This window comes from Heloderma suspectum, chromosome 14, assembly GCF_057233095.1.
Source record: "Heloderma suspectum isolate Gila_16-S chromosome 14, 16-S_ref, whole genome shotgun sequence".
Taxonomy (NCBI): Eukaryota; Metazoa; Chordata; class Lepidosauria; order Squamata; family Helodermatidae; genus Heloderma; species Heloderma suspectum.
In genome coordinates, this window is record NC_139471.1 from 2,443,663 (window position 1) to 2,463,226 (window position 19,564).

Sequence of the window (19,564 nt, forward strand, 5' to 3'; positions counted from 1 at the left end):
CTCCTGCAAAAGTTAAGGCCGAGGTTACTGTGGAAGCAGCTTTGCATGGAACCCAGAATTCTTCCTCTGTGATTCAGGGTCTAAATCAGGGGTTCAGAGCCTCAGACTCCAGGGACAAATCCCCTCCCCATTCTAAAAGGTTGAAACGCCTCTCTTTAGTTACTGACAGTAAGAGCTTGAAGCTAAAGTATGCATATATTTGGCCCACCCTTTTTGCCTTCAGCCCCAATGCTGGAAATTGTTTGCTTAGGGAGGCATCCAAACATGGGATCTTGGCTTGTTGGTCCTTTTACATCTGTAAGCCAAGAACAAACTGTGATGTATATTCCTGGCTTGTAAAGGGAGCAAACAAGCCAGGATCCCACATTTGGACAACCTGCTACACAAACTGTTTTTGGTTTAGAGCTAGAAGGAGAGCCAAATTGGAGTGTATGAATGCAGCCTTTTTCCTTTCCTTTCCTTTCCTTTTTAAAAAGCCAAGCTATAATTCTCAGGATTGAAAATCGTGCCCCTCAAAGCAGAATATATAGAGTTAATATTAAGAGACTGAAAAACAAGAGATCCTTCTTAGGCTTCTTTGAAGGGTGGATGCAAATGTTCATTCACAATCCCTTCACTTGGCAAAGCGCTATTTCCATTGTGAATGGAATTTTGTAGAAGTTCCATTGAAAAGCAGTTCCTCTCTTTCTCCCATTCAGAAATACATGAGATGTGATTCCTTTTCCATCATCCAGATTGCGCTGTCTTTCGTTACAATACGGACTCCCATTCCAAAACTCTGTTGGCCAACATCTGCCTACATAACAGCTCAGGGGTTTTCTTCTACTCAGAAAGGAAGAAAAATGATTCCAAGTTACACACAAACCTAAAAACACCCCAGGCGTGTAAGAGTTTGACTTCCTTATGGAATGATTTTAGTCCATCTGAAGAAAAAAGCTTGCAATTTCGGGCTCGGTATGATATGTTGTGTGCAATTTCTTTTCATAAAAAACAATGTTTGCAGTCTCCTACCCTACCAAATTCATAAAAACCAAAGGAGAGGCTTTTTGGAAATCAGCTGACATCTCTAACTTGCAACTTGAATGGCTGCTGCTGCTTAATTACTTTTCTTCATTGGCATCCTGGAGTGCTTAATAACCTTGATTCTGGATGTTTTATGGTTTCAATTTAGCACTGTTGTCAGGCAATGGCTGAGGCATTTGCATCTGGCTACTGGTCTGGATGGCTGTGTGCTACCTGCAGTACCAGGGGCAGTGGGCATCTGTGCACCAGTGGCTGGGGAACATGGGCGGGAGGGTGCTGTTGAGCTCATGCCCTGCTTGTGGGTTCCTCGTTGACAGCTGGTTGGCCCCTGTGTGAACAGGGTGCTGGACTACATGGACCCTGGGTCTGACCCAGCAGGGCACTTCTGATGTTCTTATCTGGGTTATCCTGCCTAGGCTATCTGAAGGGCAAGCAGAGGGCAAATTTAAAACAGCAGATGAGTGTCTGGGTGTGGTCAGGCCTCTCATTTTGAAACTGGGGCGTTGATGTAATATGATGGAAGGACGGGAGAATCAGGGAAGTTTGAGTTCACCAGAATTCTCTGAGCTTCTTTTTAAAGCTTGGTTTAGCAACCTTAGGGCTCTATAAGACAGGATCTCCAAATTTCTTAAGGATGGGTCCTCACGAGGATCCTATGCACCTGGGTTGGTAAATGGCCCAGAATCAGGAGCTGGAACCTCTTTCAACCCAGGGGGTCAAATTCCATGTCAGAGAAGCTCTCGGGGGCCGCATTCCAGTGCTGGGTGGGGCCAAAGGTGAAAGGGGTGTGGCCAAAGGTGGGGGGGCAAAAATACCAGCGTATTTTAGCTTAAAGCGCTTCCTGCCAGTAACTGAGCCTTTGGACAGGCATTTCAACCTTTGAAAATGGGGGAAAGCTGCACAAAAGCTAGGAAACCCCTGCACTGTTGGTGGTCAGGGGGAATGGGGTCAGGCCAGGGGACTGTGGTGTGGCCATCTGGGTTAACCCAGGCAGCGGGTTTGGCTGTTGAGCCTGAGATTCTGCCCCCGTGCTGTAGCAGGAGTGGAGGAGGTGGGAAGCACTGCTCCGTCAGCTGGGTAAGGGAAAGAAGCGTGGCGCCTGTGGTATTTCTGGCCATCCAGAGGCCAGCTACTGCCTGCCTGTCGCTGAGAGAGGACGTTGCTCAGCGTGATTCCTCTTCTCCGCGTTTGGGGGGGCTTGTTTCAAAACCTTGGTGGTTTAAGTCGCCTTGGGGGCCCTTTTTGGGTTGAAAGGTAACTCAGAAATAATTATATAAATATAAAGGGCCTAGGTTGAAGCTGGGTCAATCACGCTGGCAGAAGTGGACTTCTCTCCCCGCCCCCTCCCATGGCAGCCCCTCCAGACCCTTAAAATACATGCCAAATGGGGGTGATGAGTAGGGTGAGATGGGGGGAACGTCTGCCCAAAAATTGGGTGGATGGACCTTCCGCAAGCAGAGGGAGCTCTTCCTCTCCTGGAAGGCAGATCGTGGATCCAACACAAAATGTTTATGTTGGTAACTGGGACACCTATGGAATTTATTCTGTCCACCTTTTGGTGGCCCCTGTAACCTGCTGACAGAAGCTGATGGAACTTTTGGATTTGGGAGTTGAGTTTTGCACTCTCTTCCTCGCAGGTTGGACATCCCCCCTTGTGTCCTGAACGTCGGAACTTGGCTATAAGGGGGAGTCTCCACCTGTTCAGTACCCCCGCCTCCTTTGCTGTTGCTGTACTGGTGAGGCCCGTGCAAGAACTCCACCAGAGTGCCTGGAGGCTGTTGAGGGTGAGCGAGCGGCAAGTCCTTTGATTGCCGCCATAAAACCCTCACTGGTCATGGCCGCAGGCATTGCAGAAAACCAGCAGTGCTCCGAGCATGGAGGAAAGTCATCCTCTTTTAATCTTTAAACCCAAGAGTAGTGCCAGACTTTCTCCTGGGGGTGCTTTCCAGGGCCAGGCAGTGATAAAGGTACTTTATTGACTTTTCAGTCGGCGTCAGATTTGAATTCGGCGGAGATGAATCGATCGTTAAGCTCTAGAGATGTGGGGCTGGATGACTGGCCCATAAAACAGCACCTGCAGTGCAGAAGGGCTCTTGTAATCTCCCAACAGGTGATACCTGTAATCAGAAGGGCTTAGACAATTTGGGGGAGGGCAGCTGTCGGCTGCACAGCTTACCTGGCGAGTGTTTCCAGTTGTCAAAGCAGTGGAAGGGGAAACTCCTGGGTCTTGTTTAATTAATGCAGAGGCAGGGGGTCTAATTAAAAGAGCGTGACCCTGTTTTTCCCAGACTTTCCCATGAGTGCTTTTACTGTGAGGAGGGGGGAACAGACAGGGCCTTTATGATTCCAGCAGACCACAGCGAGGGGGGGGAGCAGTTACTTGCGTGACAGAGATAAGCAGGACTTGTGTACAGTTGGGGCCAGTTGGTGGAGCTGAGTAGGTGATCCTAGTGCTTTCTTAGGGTTGGCCCATCCATGCGTTTTACCTCTGCAGCCGAAAGTGGGACCCCCACCAACCTATTAGACCATTGTGTTTAAGGCGGTAGGTGAGTTCTGCCCCTAGAGTCACACACACGAATGGTGCTCAGAAGTGTACAGCGTTGCTTGATGTTGCAATCAAGTGGTTTTAAAGATAAACCCCTTGATTGCGACTGGGCCTTTGACTCTGTTGATGTGGAAGAGTTCTCTGACTAGAGTGGCCTCTTCTATGTCTCCGAGAAAGAGGAAATGCATCACCACAAAAGAGGGCACTGATTTGTATAAAATTTGCATGTGTTGATTTATACATCTACGTGCACATTTAGAAATAAGTTTAATTTAAATAGAACTACATCTCAATACATAGTGGGGAAGACTGTGACAGGGTGACCTGTGTGTTTTGCTGCTCATTCTGCTGTCCAAGTGATAACTGTTTGGGTAACCTATGGCTATTTAAACTGGACTTGGAGAGGACAGCCTTTCAAACAGAGGATGCCTTCAAATAGAGGACTGTCCTCTGCAAAGTAGGACACATGGCCTCCTGATCCCTGAGAGTACACATTTTGAAAGCACTGACTTAATGGGGCCAATCAGAGGGTTTTCATCTTCCCTTTTCTTCTAACCTTAATACTTTTGTACAATGCCCAAGCAGCCAACCCCGTTGGAAGCGTTGCTTTCCCAAAGCAAGGTAGAATTTGTTTCCTGACCGGAAGAACAGACACGAAGTCCACCCTTCTCGCATGTCAAGAACCCTGTTTGCTGGGGGTCCAAACACTTTGCAAGTTGATTTTGGATCCTGATGTAATACCATTTCTGGTCACTTCATAATCATTGGACAGAATGCTACAGCCAGACTGTTGATGGGAAGGAGCTGGTTACAGGGAGCACGTGACTCCCTCCCTGGCTACAGCAGCTTCACTGGCCACCAGTCAGTTTCTGGGCACAATTCAAAGTGCTGGTTATGACCTGTAAAGCCCTGTATGGCTTAGGACCACCTTACCTGAAAGACCGCCTTCTCCCATATGAGCCTGCCTGGGTTTTAAGATCTTTCGGACAGGGCCTTCTCTCAGTCCTGCTGCCCTTGGAGGTGTGTTTGATGGGTGTGTGCAAGAGGGCCTTCTCAGTGGCTGCTTCCAGGGTCTGGAACTCCCTGCCAAGGGAAGCTGGGTTGGCTTCCTGTCTGTTGTCCTTCCACTGGTCTGGTGCTAAAGGAGCTTTTGACTGGTTGGCGCTATTTATTTCTCCTCTCGTGTTCTTAATTATTTGTTTTTATGCTATGTTTTAATTAAGATTTTGTTAATTTGGGTTTTATTGTTAGCCGTCTTGAGCACCATTTTTTGGGGGTGGAAAGACTGTTTAGAAATTAAAACATAAATAGCTGAGTTCCTGTCTAGCCAGTTTACTTAATCCCCCCCCCCTTCCCCCTTCTGTCGGGGCCCAATAAGTTCTTAACATCAGATATTGCTAACACAAGGTCTTCTGCTTGAACAGGCCTTCAGTTTGTTTCTCAAACTTCTCCACACAGCTTCCCGACAAAGTGTCCAAATTGGAGAGAGGCTCTTCTGAACATTGGAATCCGTTTGAGGGAGCATCAAGGCACCCTTGAAAGGCTTATGGTCTCTCAGCAAAAGGGGTTCTCGAAACGCTGCAAAAATTATTCTCTCCGAGCTGATTGCACTTCTGAATTCAAACTTTATCTCATCCCACAATGGGCCTCTTTGATTTTTTTTTTTGCATCCAATTGGCAGCGCTCTTACCCTTAGTAACTTGGGTGGTGGAGGGTTTTTTCCTTCCTCTTTGAGAAAAAGAGGGAGGCAGAAGAAAATGGAGGGGTGGCTGTGTGTGTGTGTGTGTGTGTGTGTGTGTGCGCGCGCGCGCATGGCATCTGTCCCCAGGGTGGCAGATGGTAGCTGGTGACTCTGAAAAGAAACGGCGAGCCTTCTGAATTAATCTCGGGTGAAAGGTCAGCAAAACATCTGCCCTGGGATGTGTTTAGAGATGGCATTTCTATAGAGGGGAGAGTGTGGAAAAGACAAAAACCTGTTGCTGGTAGGATGGCAGGAAAACCCCCGAAACAGTGGAAATATTGAAGGAAGGGGATAAAATCCAGGGGGAGGCATTTGTCAAACACGCACTGAACCACCGTTTTTGACATGCGGTTGTCCTTGGTGCTAAAAGTTCCTTCAGTCCAACCATTTATTTTATCTGGGGGATGGGAGACTTTGGATTTGCAGTGATGAGTTTCCCCGAAGAATGATTGGCATTCGAACTAGAAATATTTGCATTGGAGAATTTTGTCTGAAAATCTTACATCACCCGGTGGTGCAGCTTGGCAATTTTAGACCCTTTACCTGATGGTCTTACATATCCGTCCCTTTAAATGACTATGTGTGTTATTTCAGTTGTGATGCACACAACTCTCTTTTCTATTTATTCCACCCAACCAACCACCATTCCATGCTTTATAACTGTTTCTACATTCCTGACATTTTAGAGCAAACAAAAACGTTTTGCTCACCCTGATTTAAAAAAGAAGGGGGGGGGCACTCTGAGCCTGTGCAGTTTTGCATTTTAAACTCAATCATAGAGCTGTCATGGCTGTAGGAATAAAATCAGAGTTGCTGCCCTGATGCTAAACACATTGTGGCTGTTCAGACAACACGCTAACCCACACTCGGTGGTTGAGTGTGGGTTGTTGTTGAACCATGGGTTTCTTGTTGAACTGTGGGTTAGCATGTTGTCTGAGCCCAGGGCATTTTCTGCAGGGTGGCTTGTTAACCATGCCGTGTGGCTTATTTTCTCAAACAAGCCACCTTGAGAAGCCATGGTTTGTTGTTGGGATGTTCAGGGTGCTTAGCAAGCCACCCTGCCTGAGTTCAGACAACATGCTAACCCACATTTCAGCAAACACCCCGCCCCCACCCACTGTGTGTGGGTTAGCATGTTGTGCGAACAGCCCCATTGGCTTGGGAATAAGTGCTATTTTCTTGTAGAAAATAATATATTTTTAAGGTTAAAAACAATAAAATGAGCATCTCTTACACATGCTTGGCTGGCTGCATGCTGACTATAAAATGATTTTTAAAAAATAAGGAAGAACACTGTGGCAAACAGCATCAGATCCAGTGTCCATGCCAAACCTGGTGCTGAAGCTGGGCCTGTTTATACGGCCTTCATCACCTGCCACTCTTTGGGTGGCCCTTTGGCCCAAGGTCCAACCTGCCACTTCTGCCACCTCTCCAACAGGTTGGACGTTGTTGTGATCCAGCGGCTGCCAGCTGACCTGCATTGTTTCCCTCAAACAGCATCTACCATTAGCAGCAAAGGATGACTTTTTTCATTCCAGACGTTGACATTTTATTGCTTGGAACAAGAACAGACTTCACGGACAAACAGTCTTATGGCATCTTAAAGACTTAATGAATTTAGTAGGACAGAAGGTTTTATGGACTAGGGGCCACTTGATCCAAGTGTGAAGGGTTATCCCTAATTCGGCTATTGGGCAGTATAAAAATGTGATAAATAAAAATAATTGGCAGGGGTGTGTGTGTGTGTGTGTATCTACATATCTTTCTGTCTACATGCACGCACACACACACACACACACACGTGTGCATGAGGGAATAATAAAACAGAGGTTAAATGTAATGAAATGCAAAAAGTTAAGCTTGTGAAAATTCAGTAAATAATAAAAAGGTAAAGGTAAAGGTGTACCCAACCAGTCGTGTCCAACTCTAAGGTGCGGTGCTCATCCCCGTTTCTAAGCCGAAGAGCCAGCGCTGTCCGAAGACGCTTCCGTGGTCATGTGGCCGGCATGACTGAACACCGAGGTGCATGGAACGCTGTTACCTTTCCCGCCGAGGCGGTACCTATTTATCTACTTGCAATTTCTTGCTTTCAAATTGCTAGGTTGGCAGGAGCTGGGACTGAAGACGGGAGCTCACTCCGTCACGCGGTACTCGGGTCTCGAACTGCTGTCCTGCCGACCTTCCGGTCTGCAGTTCAGCATCTTAACCACTAAGCCACCAAAAGAAGCTCAGTGACCATTGACAGCCACAGTAATTTGGTGGTGATTTACCTAGCTGTGCCAAACTGATTATTGCCAGTAACAGTGGTTGTGAATGCTTCTGCATACACCTGAATGATCACAGACTGTATTTTTTTGTTTCACATTAACATTTAACCGGTCTCACAGTTTTTCATACGAGCCACCCTTCATGCATCTGGCATGAAGTCGAAAAAAGGCTTATGCCATAATACATGTCAGTCTTTAAGGTGCTACCAGACTCTTGTTGTGTTATGGCCAAAGACCAACACAATGAAGATGGCTACGCCCCCTCCCCCTGGAATACTTCATGGAACAATTGATTCGGTTAATTGATCGTGGGACTATGAGTTGTAAATGAGTTGTTTAGATGTATTATTGGAGAAATCAACAGGGATTTGGGAGTATTGCAGCCAATCAGAGGAGAAGCTACTAGGCCTTCCCTAACCTGATGCCCTCCATGTTGGACTATAATGCCCATTATCCCCAGCCAGCATGGCCATTGCACTCCAACACATCTGGAGGGCGCTAGGTTGGGGAAAGATATACATTTGGATCCTTCTTGGAAAGTGGTGAGGCCCTGAGAGGGACTTTGTGCATGCTAGTAAGGTGTTCTCAGATGTGGTCGATCAAAATAAAAAGTAGGGGAAACCCTCAGAAAGGTTCAGGAGTTGGATGGGATAATTGCCCTGAAGCATTTCGAGCAACAAGGGCTCTGTGTTGCCTTTTTCCAATAAGTGAAACTCTTTGTTCTCTAACGAGTCTGCCTAGTGCTGAATACTCCTGCCCTTCTTAGAGATGAGTAGGTGGGCTTTTAGGGTACCTGCACTCAAGTTCGTGAACAAGTGCAATGGCCTGTAGATCAAGTTGCAAATTAGGAAATCCGTGGTTGAAACTGTCACGAATTCAGCAGGTGGCCTTAGCCCAAGTATGCACATGTGATGACTGCCAAGCTGCCAGTACTGCCCACAGGCCATGCCTTGACAACGCCCTTGTTTTCTTGCAGTCCCAGGAAGGCAGGAGAAGTAGGAGCTTCGTTGATCATCTGAACGTGGCGGTGGCCTACCTCAGTGGTGGAGCACCCGCACTGCATGCAAAAAGAGTCCCAGGTTCAATCTCCAGCATTTCCAAGAAGACCCTGTCCGAAACCCTGGAGAGCCACTGCTGCCAGTTGGTGTTGACCAAGGGTGCCACACTCTTCCGTTCCCCAGATTGCCACACCATTTCTCCCTTTCCGTTTGGTGGTTTCCTGGCTTTTGTGCAGTTCCCCTGCCTTCTAAAAGGGCCTCATTCATTCATTCATTCATTCATTCATTCATTTATTTATAACATTTCTATCCTGCCCTAGATCATTAAGATCTCAGGGTACCGATAAAATCAATTTAAACAGTATAAAATGCCTCTTTGAAGGCTGAGTTACTGGCAGGAAGAGTAACTTCAGAGTATTTAAGCTAAAATAGGCTGGTATTTTTAGCCATGCCCCTTTCGCCTTTAGCCCCACCCACCACTGGAACGTGGCCCCCGAGAGCTTCCTTGAAAAGGAATTTGGCCCTCAGGCTTTTAGGTTCTGCACCCTGGCATAGGTAATACTGAACTTGATGGACCAAAGTCTGCCGCCACATAAGGCAGTTTCCCATGTTTATATGACTTGATGGGTCACACATTCCCTTAGCTAAGCTCCACACTCACACCCTTACCTGCCTTCCATCCCAGTACACATAGCAGCAGTGTAGAGATGGCAATACTGGTTTACCTCACAAAGCTGTGGTGGTATGGACTGAGAGGACATAATGGGACGTGCGGCTGCTGCTGCTATTTCACGCTGTGTTGTTTTGTGACTCTGTCTAACTTCCAGTGTGTGTAGAAAGTACCATAAGATTTCTTATCTCTGTGATTGAGGACCCATTTAAATGCATCTACAGTCTTTTCGAAACAGCTTCGATAAAATGTGCTGTATGAACTTAAAAACAATGGAGAGACTTGCGGCACCTGAAAGATGAACACCTTTATTATTGCTTCAGCTTTTGTGTATTACAGCCCACTTTGTCAGATGTAGCAATAAAGATTGTTTTCAAGAACAGTCATTGTTTGCTTTAGGGGGAAACAATTCTGCAAACAAGGTGCGGCCACAGGGCTTTTCAGCTGCGTTTCAGCTGTAGAGCTGCTGAGTCAGTGTAGTATCCGGGGTTTTTTCTCACCTTGGCTGGGGCAGTTCCAATGCTACAAGTGCTTTGCACCGTTCGGTTGTCTGTCCCAGTATCTCCAGGCTTGGAAGGCTGGGATAAGGTCTCTTGCTTACTTGCCAGCCGTTAACTCTTTTCCTCTGATCAAGTTCTTCTGCAAGTAATGCCAGAACCATGTTGTGAGCTATCAGATCAAAAAGCTCCCCAAATGAAGATCTTTATCGACAATTGTATTGACTATCTTCTTGCCATCTTGCATGGCAACATGGCCTCATACTGAATTGGTCTGTCTCTGTCTCTCTCTAGGTGTGGGTGTCTGTCTGTGTCCTGCATATGGGACTTACCCTGCACTGCTTAAGTGTCCCTCCCATTTTTAGGCCTTAGCAACAGAAGAAGCCTTTTGAAACAGAATCCTGGAAGCACAACACCTTCATGAAAGCTAAATTTAATTCTCTTACCCAAATTCTGTGGTCAGGTTATGGTTATTGTTTGGCTGCAGATTGGAACCAGACTTAGTCATGCCTAGAGTTGATTCATCAAACTGGCTGGGACTTAAGTTAGTTATGACTTAGTTCTCTCATAGTTACCTTGTCCCATTGATTTCTACTCTAAGAACTGCTAAGTCTAGCGCAGGGGTGAGGAACCTGGTGCCTCTCCAGATGGTGGTGAACTCTAGCCCCCATCAGACACAGCCAGCATGGTCAGTGGTCAGGGGTGTTGGGAACCACTGTCCAACGACATCTATAGGGCCACCAGTAACCCAACCCTGGTCTAGATCCAACACTTTGTTTTAAAATCTCTCTCAAGGTGCAGCTTATCAACAGTTCTTCACATGTTTGTGCACAGAGGGAGAACCCTCAAAAGCCCACTGTGTGGCCACTTGAGTGCTCCTGTAGCTCACATCTGTCTGCTCTCTCTCAGTTGCATTGTGCTGGATTACTTCCCATCAGTCAAAGACATCTGAGGGCTATAGTTTTGTTTCTCTATTTGTTTCCTAAGCGAGTCTTGTCACTAATTCAGGCAAATAAGTAGGAGTTGGCAACAGTTTCTCCTGCAGTGATGCCTTTCTTTGTTTTAAGATATGAGATCATTTCCTGCAACTTCCTCACCAACCTGAGGCTGCTTTTCTTGGCAGTACCGTTCATAGGATCAGCAAAGTGCAAGTTACTCCTGGAAGTGCCCACATGCAAGTCCTATTCCAGTGCTGGTGTGACATCACACTTGGCACTATCAGCGGTGGCTGCAACTATGGAAGAACAGAAGAAGAGCCCTGCTGGATCGGACCACGGTCCATCTCACCCAGCATTCTGTTTAACTCATAGTTTAACTCTGCGCTGTGTGAAGAAGCCCTTCCTTTGATCTGTCCTGAATCTCCCACCAATCAGCCTCATGGGATGACCCCTTTGTGTTTAGTATTATATGAGAGGGAGGAAAATGTCTCCTTTTCCACTTTTTCCACACCAGGCATCACTGTGTACGTCTCCATCATGTGTCTCCTCCCTGGCCTTTTCCCTAAGCTAAACATTCCCAGACATTGTAACCTTCCTCATGGGGGAGTTGTTCCAGCTCCTTGATAATTTTGGTTGGCCTTCTCTGCCCTTTTTGCAATTCTGCAGTATCCTTTTTGAGGTGCAGTGACCAGAACTGCACATGCCTCTCCCAACTGTGGTTGCACCCTAGATCTGTATAAGGGCAGGAGGATATTGGCAGACTGCCCTTGTGACTGTCTCTAAGCCAGACGCCCCCACCTGGGTGCCCACCAGAAGTTTTGGACTTCATCTTACATCCTTGGTGATCATTAGCCATGAGGCTGATGGGGGTTGAAGTCCAAAACACCGAGAGGGCACCATGTTGGAGAAGACTGCATCAGGCTCACCATGGCAAGAGCACCCGAAGCATTCTTACCACGCCAAGTCCATCCGCTCACTGATAGCCCCACAGGGGGACACTGAAGCAAGGAAGTTGGCAGTTGCATTTTCTCCCCCCCACCCACACCTCAAGGAAGAGTGATGCACTTAAAATATTCTGTTTGTGCAATCTGAGCTTTTGAGGGGGAGGTGGTGTTGCAGGGAGCCAGCAGAAAGCGCTGCAGACTGGGAGAGGAATCGTGGGGGGCTGCACACTCCAGCAGCCGACCACATGCGGTTGGAATGCCTTTGCTGCCCTTTCTGGGTCTTCAGGAAGGGGCGATTCCAACACGCTGGCGCTGCTCCTATGAGCAGCAGGTTTGTCTCCAAAGCAGCCAGCTGAATTCCCTAACAGAGTGGGGTGGCCCGGCCCCCTGCCCCCCCCCCCCGGTATTGGCTGGGGGGGGGAAGAGCAGCTGCCGCACTCTGATTAACATGCACACCTGCTCCCGGCAGCCCTTTGTCTGCCCAGCAGATGCCCTGGGTTTTGTTGTTATGCCCATTTTCCCTTTTCATTGGGGGCTGGATCATGCCATCTCATTAACTCGAAATGTCCTCGAACCGCGGCAGATTCTCACACTAGCTCCCAACAATGAAATTGGAATTTGAGCACTGGAAAGAGAGGAGGAGGGGGAGATCTCTCCCTGTTTCTCTTTCTTTTGTGGTGCTTCTATCTTTGTCCTTTTACAGAGGATATTTGGAACTTAGTTTCTCTTCAGATCTGCCAACTGCACTGCTTAACTCCCCACCCATCCCTCTGCCATGTTCCCCTCTTAGTTTGCTGCTTGGTATTTTGTTCCTGCCCTGATTGTTTTCATCTGAACGGCTCCAAAGTATATGCATCTTCAAAATGCTGGGCGCAGGCCACCCAGAATCGAATGCTTTGAAGTCCCGTTGTGATTTCAGTGGGAGAGTTCAACGCATTTTCAGGTCTCTCCTTTTAAAATAAAAACAACTGCTTCGGCCTTCTGGAAGTGGAGTTTGGGGTGGGGAAAACAGGATAGAAACCAAGTGAAATGGCTTTGGGGCTTCTGCTGGTTTGGATATTGAAGTTCCAAGTGGTTAGTTTGCCTGATGGATCATACAGTCAGACTAGTAGGGGCCTATAAGACCATCGAGCTCCTTGTAAGAGCTTCTTTGTGCTGCATCAGAGAAGGACACTGGGTTCCCCCACAACAGATGAGTAACGGCTACATGAGAAAACACACACTGCGGAAAGGCACCGGTGGACATTTTGCAAGTCACATATCGGCAAACCTGCCGGGCTGTACACACGAGGCAGAAAACCGCAGCCAGTCCTGGATTTCTAATTAGTATACCTCTCATTGAGCTCTCAGGCAGGTGTGGGGTGTGCATGCAGGCATGGTTAACGCTATGTGTGTGCTTAAGGGGATGGAAGAGGCACTGGGTTTTGAACTACCAACGGATAGTGTTGCCAAATGCAGATGCCTTTGTTGGGGCAAAAAGGGCTCCGCTAGACCACCTTTCCTCATCTGGGTACCTCCAGATGTGTTGGACTACAGCTGCCATAATGCCCATTGGCCATGCTTGCTGGGCATGATGGGAGTTGCGGTCCAAACACATCTGGAGACCACCTGATTGGGGGAGGTTTCTCTAGCCCATCCTCACTGGGAGATACGGAGAAGGAAATGGAGGAGGGAAAGAGGCCATATCAGGCACTCCAGTGAAGACAAGGTAGCTGGAGTAAAGGGTGAAGGCTTTAGCAGCAGGCTCATGGAGATGACATTGGGGAGGAAACATCCGGAACTGGTGAGGAGAAGGTGAAAACTAGGAACGGCTTCCCAGAGGTGTGAGTTTGGGAGAGGAAGGAAGGCAGCGCCCCGTGGAGATCAGGAGCTGACCTTTACCTGCTCCAAGCGCAGCCCTTGTGCCACCCTGATGCCTTCCAGGGGCAGGTGAGTCATGACGCTGGGCGCAAAGGGAACCCTCTGGGCGACTGCCTCACTTCAGATTCAGCACCACCTATGGAAGATGCCGGGCAGGCGGATGCAGCGCGGAGTTCTGCTTGGAGAGGATGTGGCCAAAGCGCTTCTTCCCGCTGCCTCCCTCTTGCATAACTGCTCTTCCTCCCACTCTTCCAGATCGTCCTTACTCTCGCCCCTCAAACTTAAGTGTTTCTTCTTCCTCATGAAGAAATACAATGTGAGGGAGGACAGGAAAAAAGGTGATGCCTGCAGCACCCCTTGTTCCTGCAACTGGAGCTTTCCAGTCTGATGAAAAAGATACGGGGGGTTGGAGAGGAGAGACAGGGAGGAAGCGAAACAGGACAGAGAGGAGAGTGCTTTTTTGGGATCCAGACACAAAGGGCTTCGTAGTCCTCATCATAATCAAAGAAATATTCCAGAGACAGCTCCTGTCGACGCCTTGCCCGTGCAAACCCACCTGTCTGTCCTCTCCTGCTTTTGTTTGGCTCTCTTTGGCACAAGACAGACCTTCATTTTTCCGTCTTTGAACTCTGGTTGTTCATGTTACCAGCCTTCAAAAGAAGAAGGAATTGCTGCACACAGGACACCAGTTCAATGTTCTCCCCACCAGCAGAGTTTCTCTAGGACTAGGAAGGGCTAAGCGCTGCCCTGAGCCTGGAATCCATGATTATACCCTTCAGCCAGGGTAGTTTAGTGGATTGGATGCTGGGTCTGCACATGGGATCACAATATAATGCCAGTTCCCGGGCATGTCTCTTGATGACCTTGGACTCCTTGGTGCAGCCGTGGGGAAGCCATTTACCTCTGCGGGAAAAGGTGCTGGCCCTTGCTAGCTCACACTGATCCTGGCATAGCAAGAAGGTCATTTTCCCTTCAAAAATGGCTTTCTTTCCCCAGAGCAGGGATCCCCAACCTTTTTGAAATTCTAAGGAGTGTTGTGGGCACTCTCACAAAATGGCTGCCACCAGGGGCGCTTGCCCATTCATAAAACAGTTGCAGTGGTGGGCACAGCCGGTCACAAAACACTCATTCCCCAGGAGACAAATTGGTGAGGCTAAAAGAAAGGTAACTTGCCCGAGAACCTAAGTAAGATGGCAGAGATGGGGTCTGAGCTCCAAAACAAACAAGCAAACAAAAACCACTCTGTTAAACTCAAATAAAGATGGTGTTGGAGGGCAGCATTTTGCAGCATGGTAACCTCCCGGGTTAAAAATAATTTTAGGAAATAAAGTTGGGTGGGATGGGGGTCCTTGTAGGCACCAAGAGAGGGGTCTGTGGGCACATCAGTGTCTGTGGGCATCACATTGAAGGCCGGGGAATCTAAACTTGATTTGTGTAAAAATGAAACTTGGGCCTTCAAGATTTTGCAGCTTCTTGGGCTTTGCTGCTGCGAGACATTTTGCTGGTTTAGTGAGTGGTCTCAGCAGTGCAGTAAACCAATGTATCTATTCTATGGCTGAATGCACACAGTTGTGCTCCTTCTCAGAGCTGAGTTATGTGTTCCTCTGACCAGTTGTTCCAGAAAGTGGTGTGTGTGCACATCATATGCTCTCCTTGCTTTCTTTTGGTGTGTGGGCTTTTTAATGAACCAGTTGGCTGAGACCCTTTTGGCTTCTGGTAACAGATGCTGGCAGCCATTTGATGGATTGGGTGTTTTGTTGCAAGGATGTTTTCAAAAAAGAAAAGAAGGAAAATAAATAAAAATTTAAGGCCCTCATGCTGAGATAAGAATTAAAGCATGTGTTGGGCTGACCCTGCCCTTTTGCTGTTGATAATAACTTTTTGAAAGGGAGTTTATCTTTTAAGGCAAGAATGAATCAGTTGTGTTGGAGAGTTATGTACACAGGGGGGTTTAAGGATGCATCACCTGTCTTCAAGGCCACCTGTCAACAAGCACGGAGTGGGCTCTTGGTGTCTGACTTGTGCTGAGTGTTAGGGTCTGATTCCCACAGCAACCTATCTGACCGTTTGCCAAAATATTGCCATATTTTGGAACCATAAGGGCTAGAAACTTGTAAGTGTGTGTGTGTGTCTTTCAGACATTAGAAAACAGTTGTGTGCATTTATAGTTCCATCTACCGGTAGTAATGGTAAAGCCAGCAACTACATTTTAATTATTTTCTGGGACTTTGTAATAACTTCCATTACAAAATATGCCAATTTTCAGTAAGCTTCTCACCAAAGGAGTGTGTGTGCGTTTTCAAATGTAAGAGAATGTGGAGCTGTAAGAAGTTACCTGATTTATATATTCATGCGTACTTTCCTTCACAAATCCCAGTTTTTAAAAAGCTCTGCTAAGGAGAGAAACAAGTCGAGCAAAGGGCTGGGTGCACCCGATCTTGTCTGATCTCGGAAGCTAAGCAGGGTCAGCCCTTCCTGCACTAAGCAAGGGGTTGGACTCGATGGTCTTGTGGGCCCCTTCCAACCCTGCCATTCTATGATTCTAAGTCTCCGGGTTTAAAAAAAAGGAAAGAAAATTGAAATCTCAACATTATATCCCAGATACCAGATCCTGTAGGCATATTGCAGGGCTGTTGTGTTGTGTTGCTATTGTTGTTTTTAAGTTACTAGTCCTCATGCTTGCCGCTTGAGTTTGTGTACCAAAACATCCCAAAATTCTGTGAAATATCTTGCTTGGCAGCTCAAAACTGTTTTTGGTGTTGTTGGTTTTTTTTTTTTTTTGCAAATTAGGTCAAATCATCATTTCCTCTAATACTAAAAAAGCGCCTCTTCATTTGGAAGCACAATACGGTAGTGGTTTCCATATACTCGGGACATTTTCTAGCTATGGAAAAGTATCAGCCTGATAAAGGCCTTGCGCTACATGGGTTTTGGATGGTGTGCTGTGAGGTTAAACGGGCTTGCCTTTTGAAGACCCTGGATACAGACCCTGCTTCTTGTTTGGAGTCGAAGCGAAGAGTGTGATTCTCATGCTGTTCTCTGTTTGATCTTTGCGGGGGAAACCACAGAGGAGCTTCTTTGAAATCCAGAAGATTTATGGCCCTCGCTGGCTCTGGGAAGTGTTGAGGCAGGTGGTTCTAGGGGGTGGGGGAGTGTATATGGGCAGCAGGAAAGGGTTGTAGGATGCGTGTGAAAAAAAGATTGCCATGGGGTTGTGAGGCCTCTAAGAACCCGGCGGCTTGAACAGTTGACCAATGGGTTGTGATTCTTCAGTGGCTGTCTCAAGGGAGCTATATGTGTACGTTGTTGTAAAATCCAAGGGACGACGTCTCAGTTCTGCAGGAGGCCTGCTTGATCATGTGCGACGACCCCTGCCCCTCTTGCCGTAACACTGGAATGCAGGCCAGCTGTGCAATAAAATGTTCTAGGCAGTAAGTTTGGGGACATGCGCGTGCATAATTAACTCGCAAAGTTCACTGCCCTGTTTAAGGAAACTTGCTTAGATGGGGTTAAAAGGGACTGGGCGAATCCAGGGTGGGTAGAGACTTCTGTCCATAGACAGCCGGTGTGTTGTAGTGGGCCCAGCGCAGACAATGAGCCTAACCTACCTCAGTGGGTTGTTGTGAGGATAAGACAGAGAGGAGGAGGAGGACCACGTGAGCTGCCTGGGCTCCTTGAAAGAGGAGAAAAGGCTGGGATATAAATGTAACAAATAAATAATAAATATGTTAGCCATGAGTCCTAGATGGAAGCCCCAAGTTCTGCGGGAATACAGCTCTGAATACAGGTTACTGCAGAACCTGATGAAAAGGGGATGTAAGGACTCATGGCCTGATGTTGCAGGGCGCTGCTTACATCTTTAAGAATGTACAGCCTTGATGCTTTGCCTTTGGGTTCCAGTTGTTTTTTCCTGCTGCCCCAATAGCAGCTTGTTTGTTTACTCAGGTGTTCTCAGTGTGTTGCTATCCACCTTGAACCTTTTTGGACGGGTGAGGTGACTGGGTAGTATTTGTATTTATTTTTAATTGTATGCTGCTCCTTCATCGCAAAAGGCAACCCCAGGGCAAAACCAATGTAATATAACTGTAAAATGAGATAAATTTCGTATGGGTTGAAGGGTGGTGAAGATAATAAGCTCGAACAGGGAAGTCCCTGATTTGACTCTTGCTTCAGCTGCCAACTTTATTTATCAGGTCCTGAATCTGTCTTATGGTTGATGGTTTTAAATTGTTTTAGATATATGTTGTTTATGTGTGTGCTGTCTGTGTAAATGTTTTTACACTTTGTATCATGTATTTTAATGGTTTTTAGTTTTGGTAAACCACCCAGAGAGCTTCAGCTATGGGGCTGTATAGAAATGTAATGAATAATAATAATAAAAGTTTTTTTTATTCATAATAACTCCCTATCCAAGCCACTATTCTCTTGTCTTTGGTCTACCATCTGCACTGCGAGGATAATGTCAGCCTACTTTACAAGGTTGTTGTGCACATTGCTGAGAGAATGGACGTGCAGTTTTCGGGGAAAGCGCTCTGTAAATGCTTAGTATCATTGCTACAGGCTGTACTCCCTGACTTTGGAGGGATGCTGCTGGCCTCATCCTGATGCACCTTTCTGCACCTTTCTGTCTTCAGATGCCCCGGCAACTTTGTCGGCAACCGGTGTCAGCTGCCAAACCCATGCCGCAGCTCACCATGCAAGAACGCTGGCACCTGCCGCCCTGTCGTCCGTGGCAGCGTTGCAGACTACACCTGTGCCTGCCGCTTGGGCTTCACTGACAAGCTGTGCCTGACGCCTGAGGAGAACGCCTGCCTTAGCAACCCCTGCCGTAATGGAGGGACCTGCGACCTTCTCACACTGACAGAGTACAAATGCCGCTGCCCTCCAGGGTGGTCAGGTAAGGGAGCAAGCGACACACTGAGCGGGGGTTGGTGCATCTCACAATCCAGGGGTGCAGAAGCTTTTTCAGCCCGAGGGCCGTGTTCTCAGCGGCTGCATTCCAGTGGTGGGTGTGGCCGAAGGGAAAAGGGGTGAGGCCAAAAAACACCATCCTCTCTTAGCTTAACGCTCTCACTGCCAGTCACTCGGCCTTAGGAGAGGCATTACAACCTTTTAGAATGGCAGAAAAATGGCACAAAAGCCAGGAAACCACCCAGCAACTGGTGTTTGGGGGGAAAGGGGTGAGGCCAGGGAAAGAGGCTGTGGCCCACAGAGGGCCAGATGAGGTTCTGCACCCCTTTCTTAAACCAATCCAGCGTTTGTTTAGAGCAGTGGGTGCCCAACTGACTTTTAGAAATCAGGAGTGGTCCAGCATGAACTTTCTGGGTCACCTTCCAGAATGTCCGCCGAGCTATCCGGGCCCCTGTCTCCGCCTGTCCCTCTGTGACTGTGCGTTTTCACCTGACGAGTGCCCTCCCCCCTCTCTGGCCTCCAGGCAAGAGCTGCCAGCAAGCAGACCCCTGTGCCTCCAACCCCTGTGCCAACAACGGCCAGTGCGTGCCTTTCGAATCGGACTACTTCTGCAAGTGCCCGCAGGGGTTCCACGGCGCCACCTGCAAGGAAGACCTCAACGAGTGCAGCCGCAGCCCGTCCATCTGCAAGAACGGCGGCATCTGCGTCAACGAGGTTGGCTCCTACCAGTGTCACTGCAAGCCGGCGTACACAGGCCAGAACTGCGAGCATCTGTACGTGCCCTGCAACCCCTCGCCTTGCCAGAACGGGGGCACCTGCCGCCAGACCGGAGACACCACCTACGAGTGCACCTGCCTCCCAGGTAACGAGGCCTGTCTTGCAGCGGCGCTGGCTCTGCCTGCTTTCTCTTCAGACTTCCTAGTAGCCCTTGGATTGGTGAGGGAGGGGAGCTGAGCCTTTCCTCTTGGGCTCTTCCTCTTGGCCTGCCTGGACAGGGATAACTCTCTAAGAGATATTTTTTAAATGTGGCAAGCGGTATATAAATCTAATGAATTATCGTCATCAGGATTACTTGTAATCAAGCACTGAATGCCCTTAGTTATGTATTTTAATTTTTCCAAAGGAAAGATTTGGAATCCACCCTTGTCCCCCCACCCCTCCACAAACATA

At 47.9% G+C, this 19,564-nt stretch overlaps 1 protein-coding gene across 1 annotated transcript in view; it reads left to right on the forward strand.

Annotated features, from left to right (window-relative positions):
* Positions 1-19,564, forward strand: part of NOTCH1 (notch receptor 1) — a 108,033-nt gene that overhangs the window by 31,471 nt on the left and 56,998 nt on the right. Inside the window, exons 3-4 of the mRNA XM_084821223.1 lie at positions 18,118-18,380; positions 18,918-19,256. Of these exons, the coding sequence (XP_084677349.1) occupies positions 18,118-18,380; positions 18,918-19,256 (602 nt within the window). The remainder of the gene's footprint in view (positions 1-18,117; positions 18,381-18,917; positions 19,257-19,564) is intronic.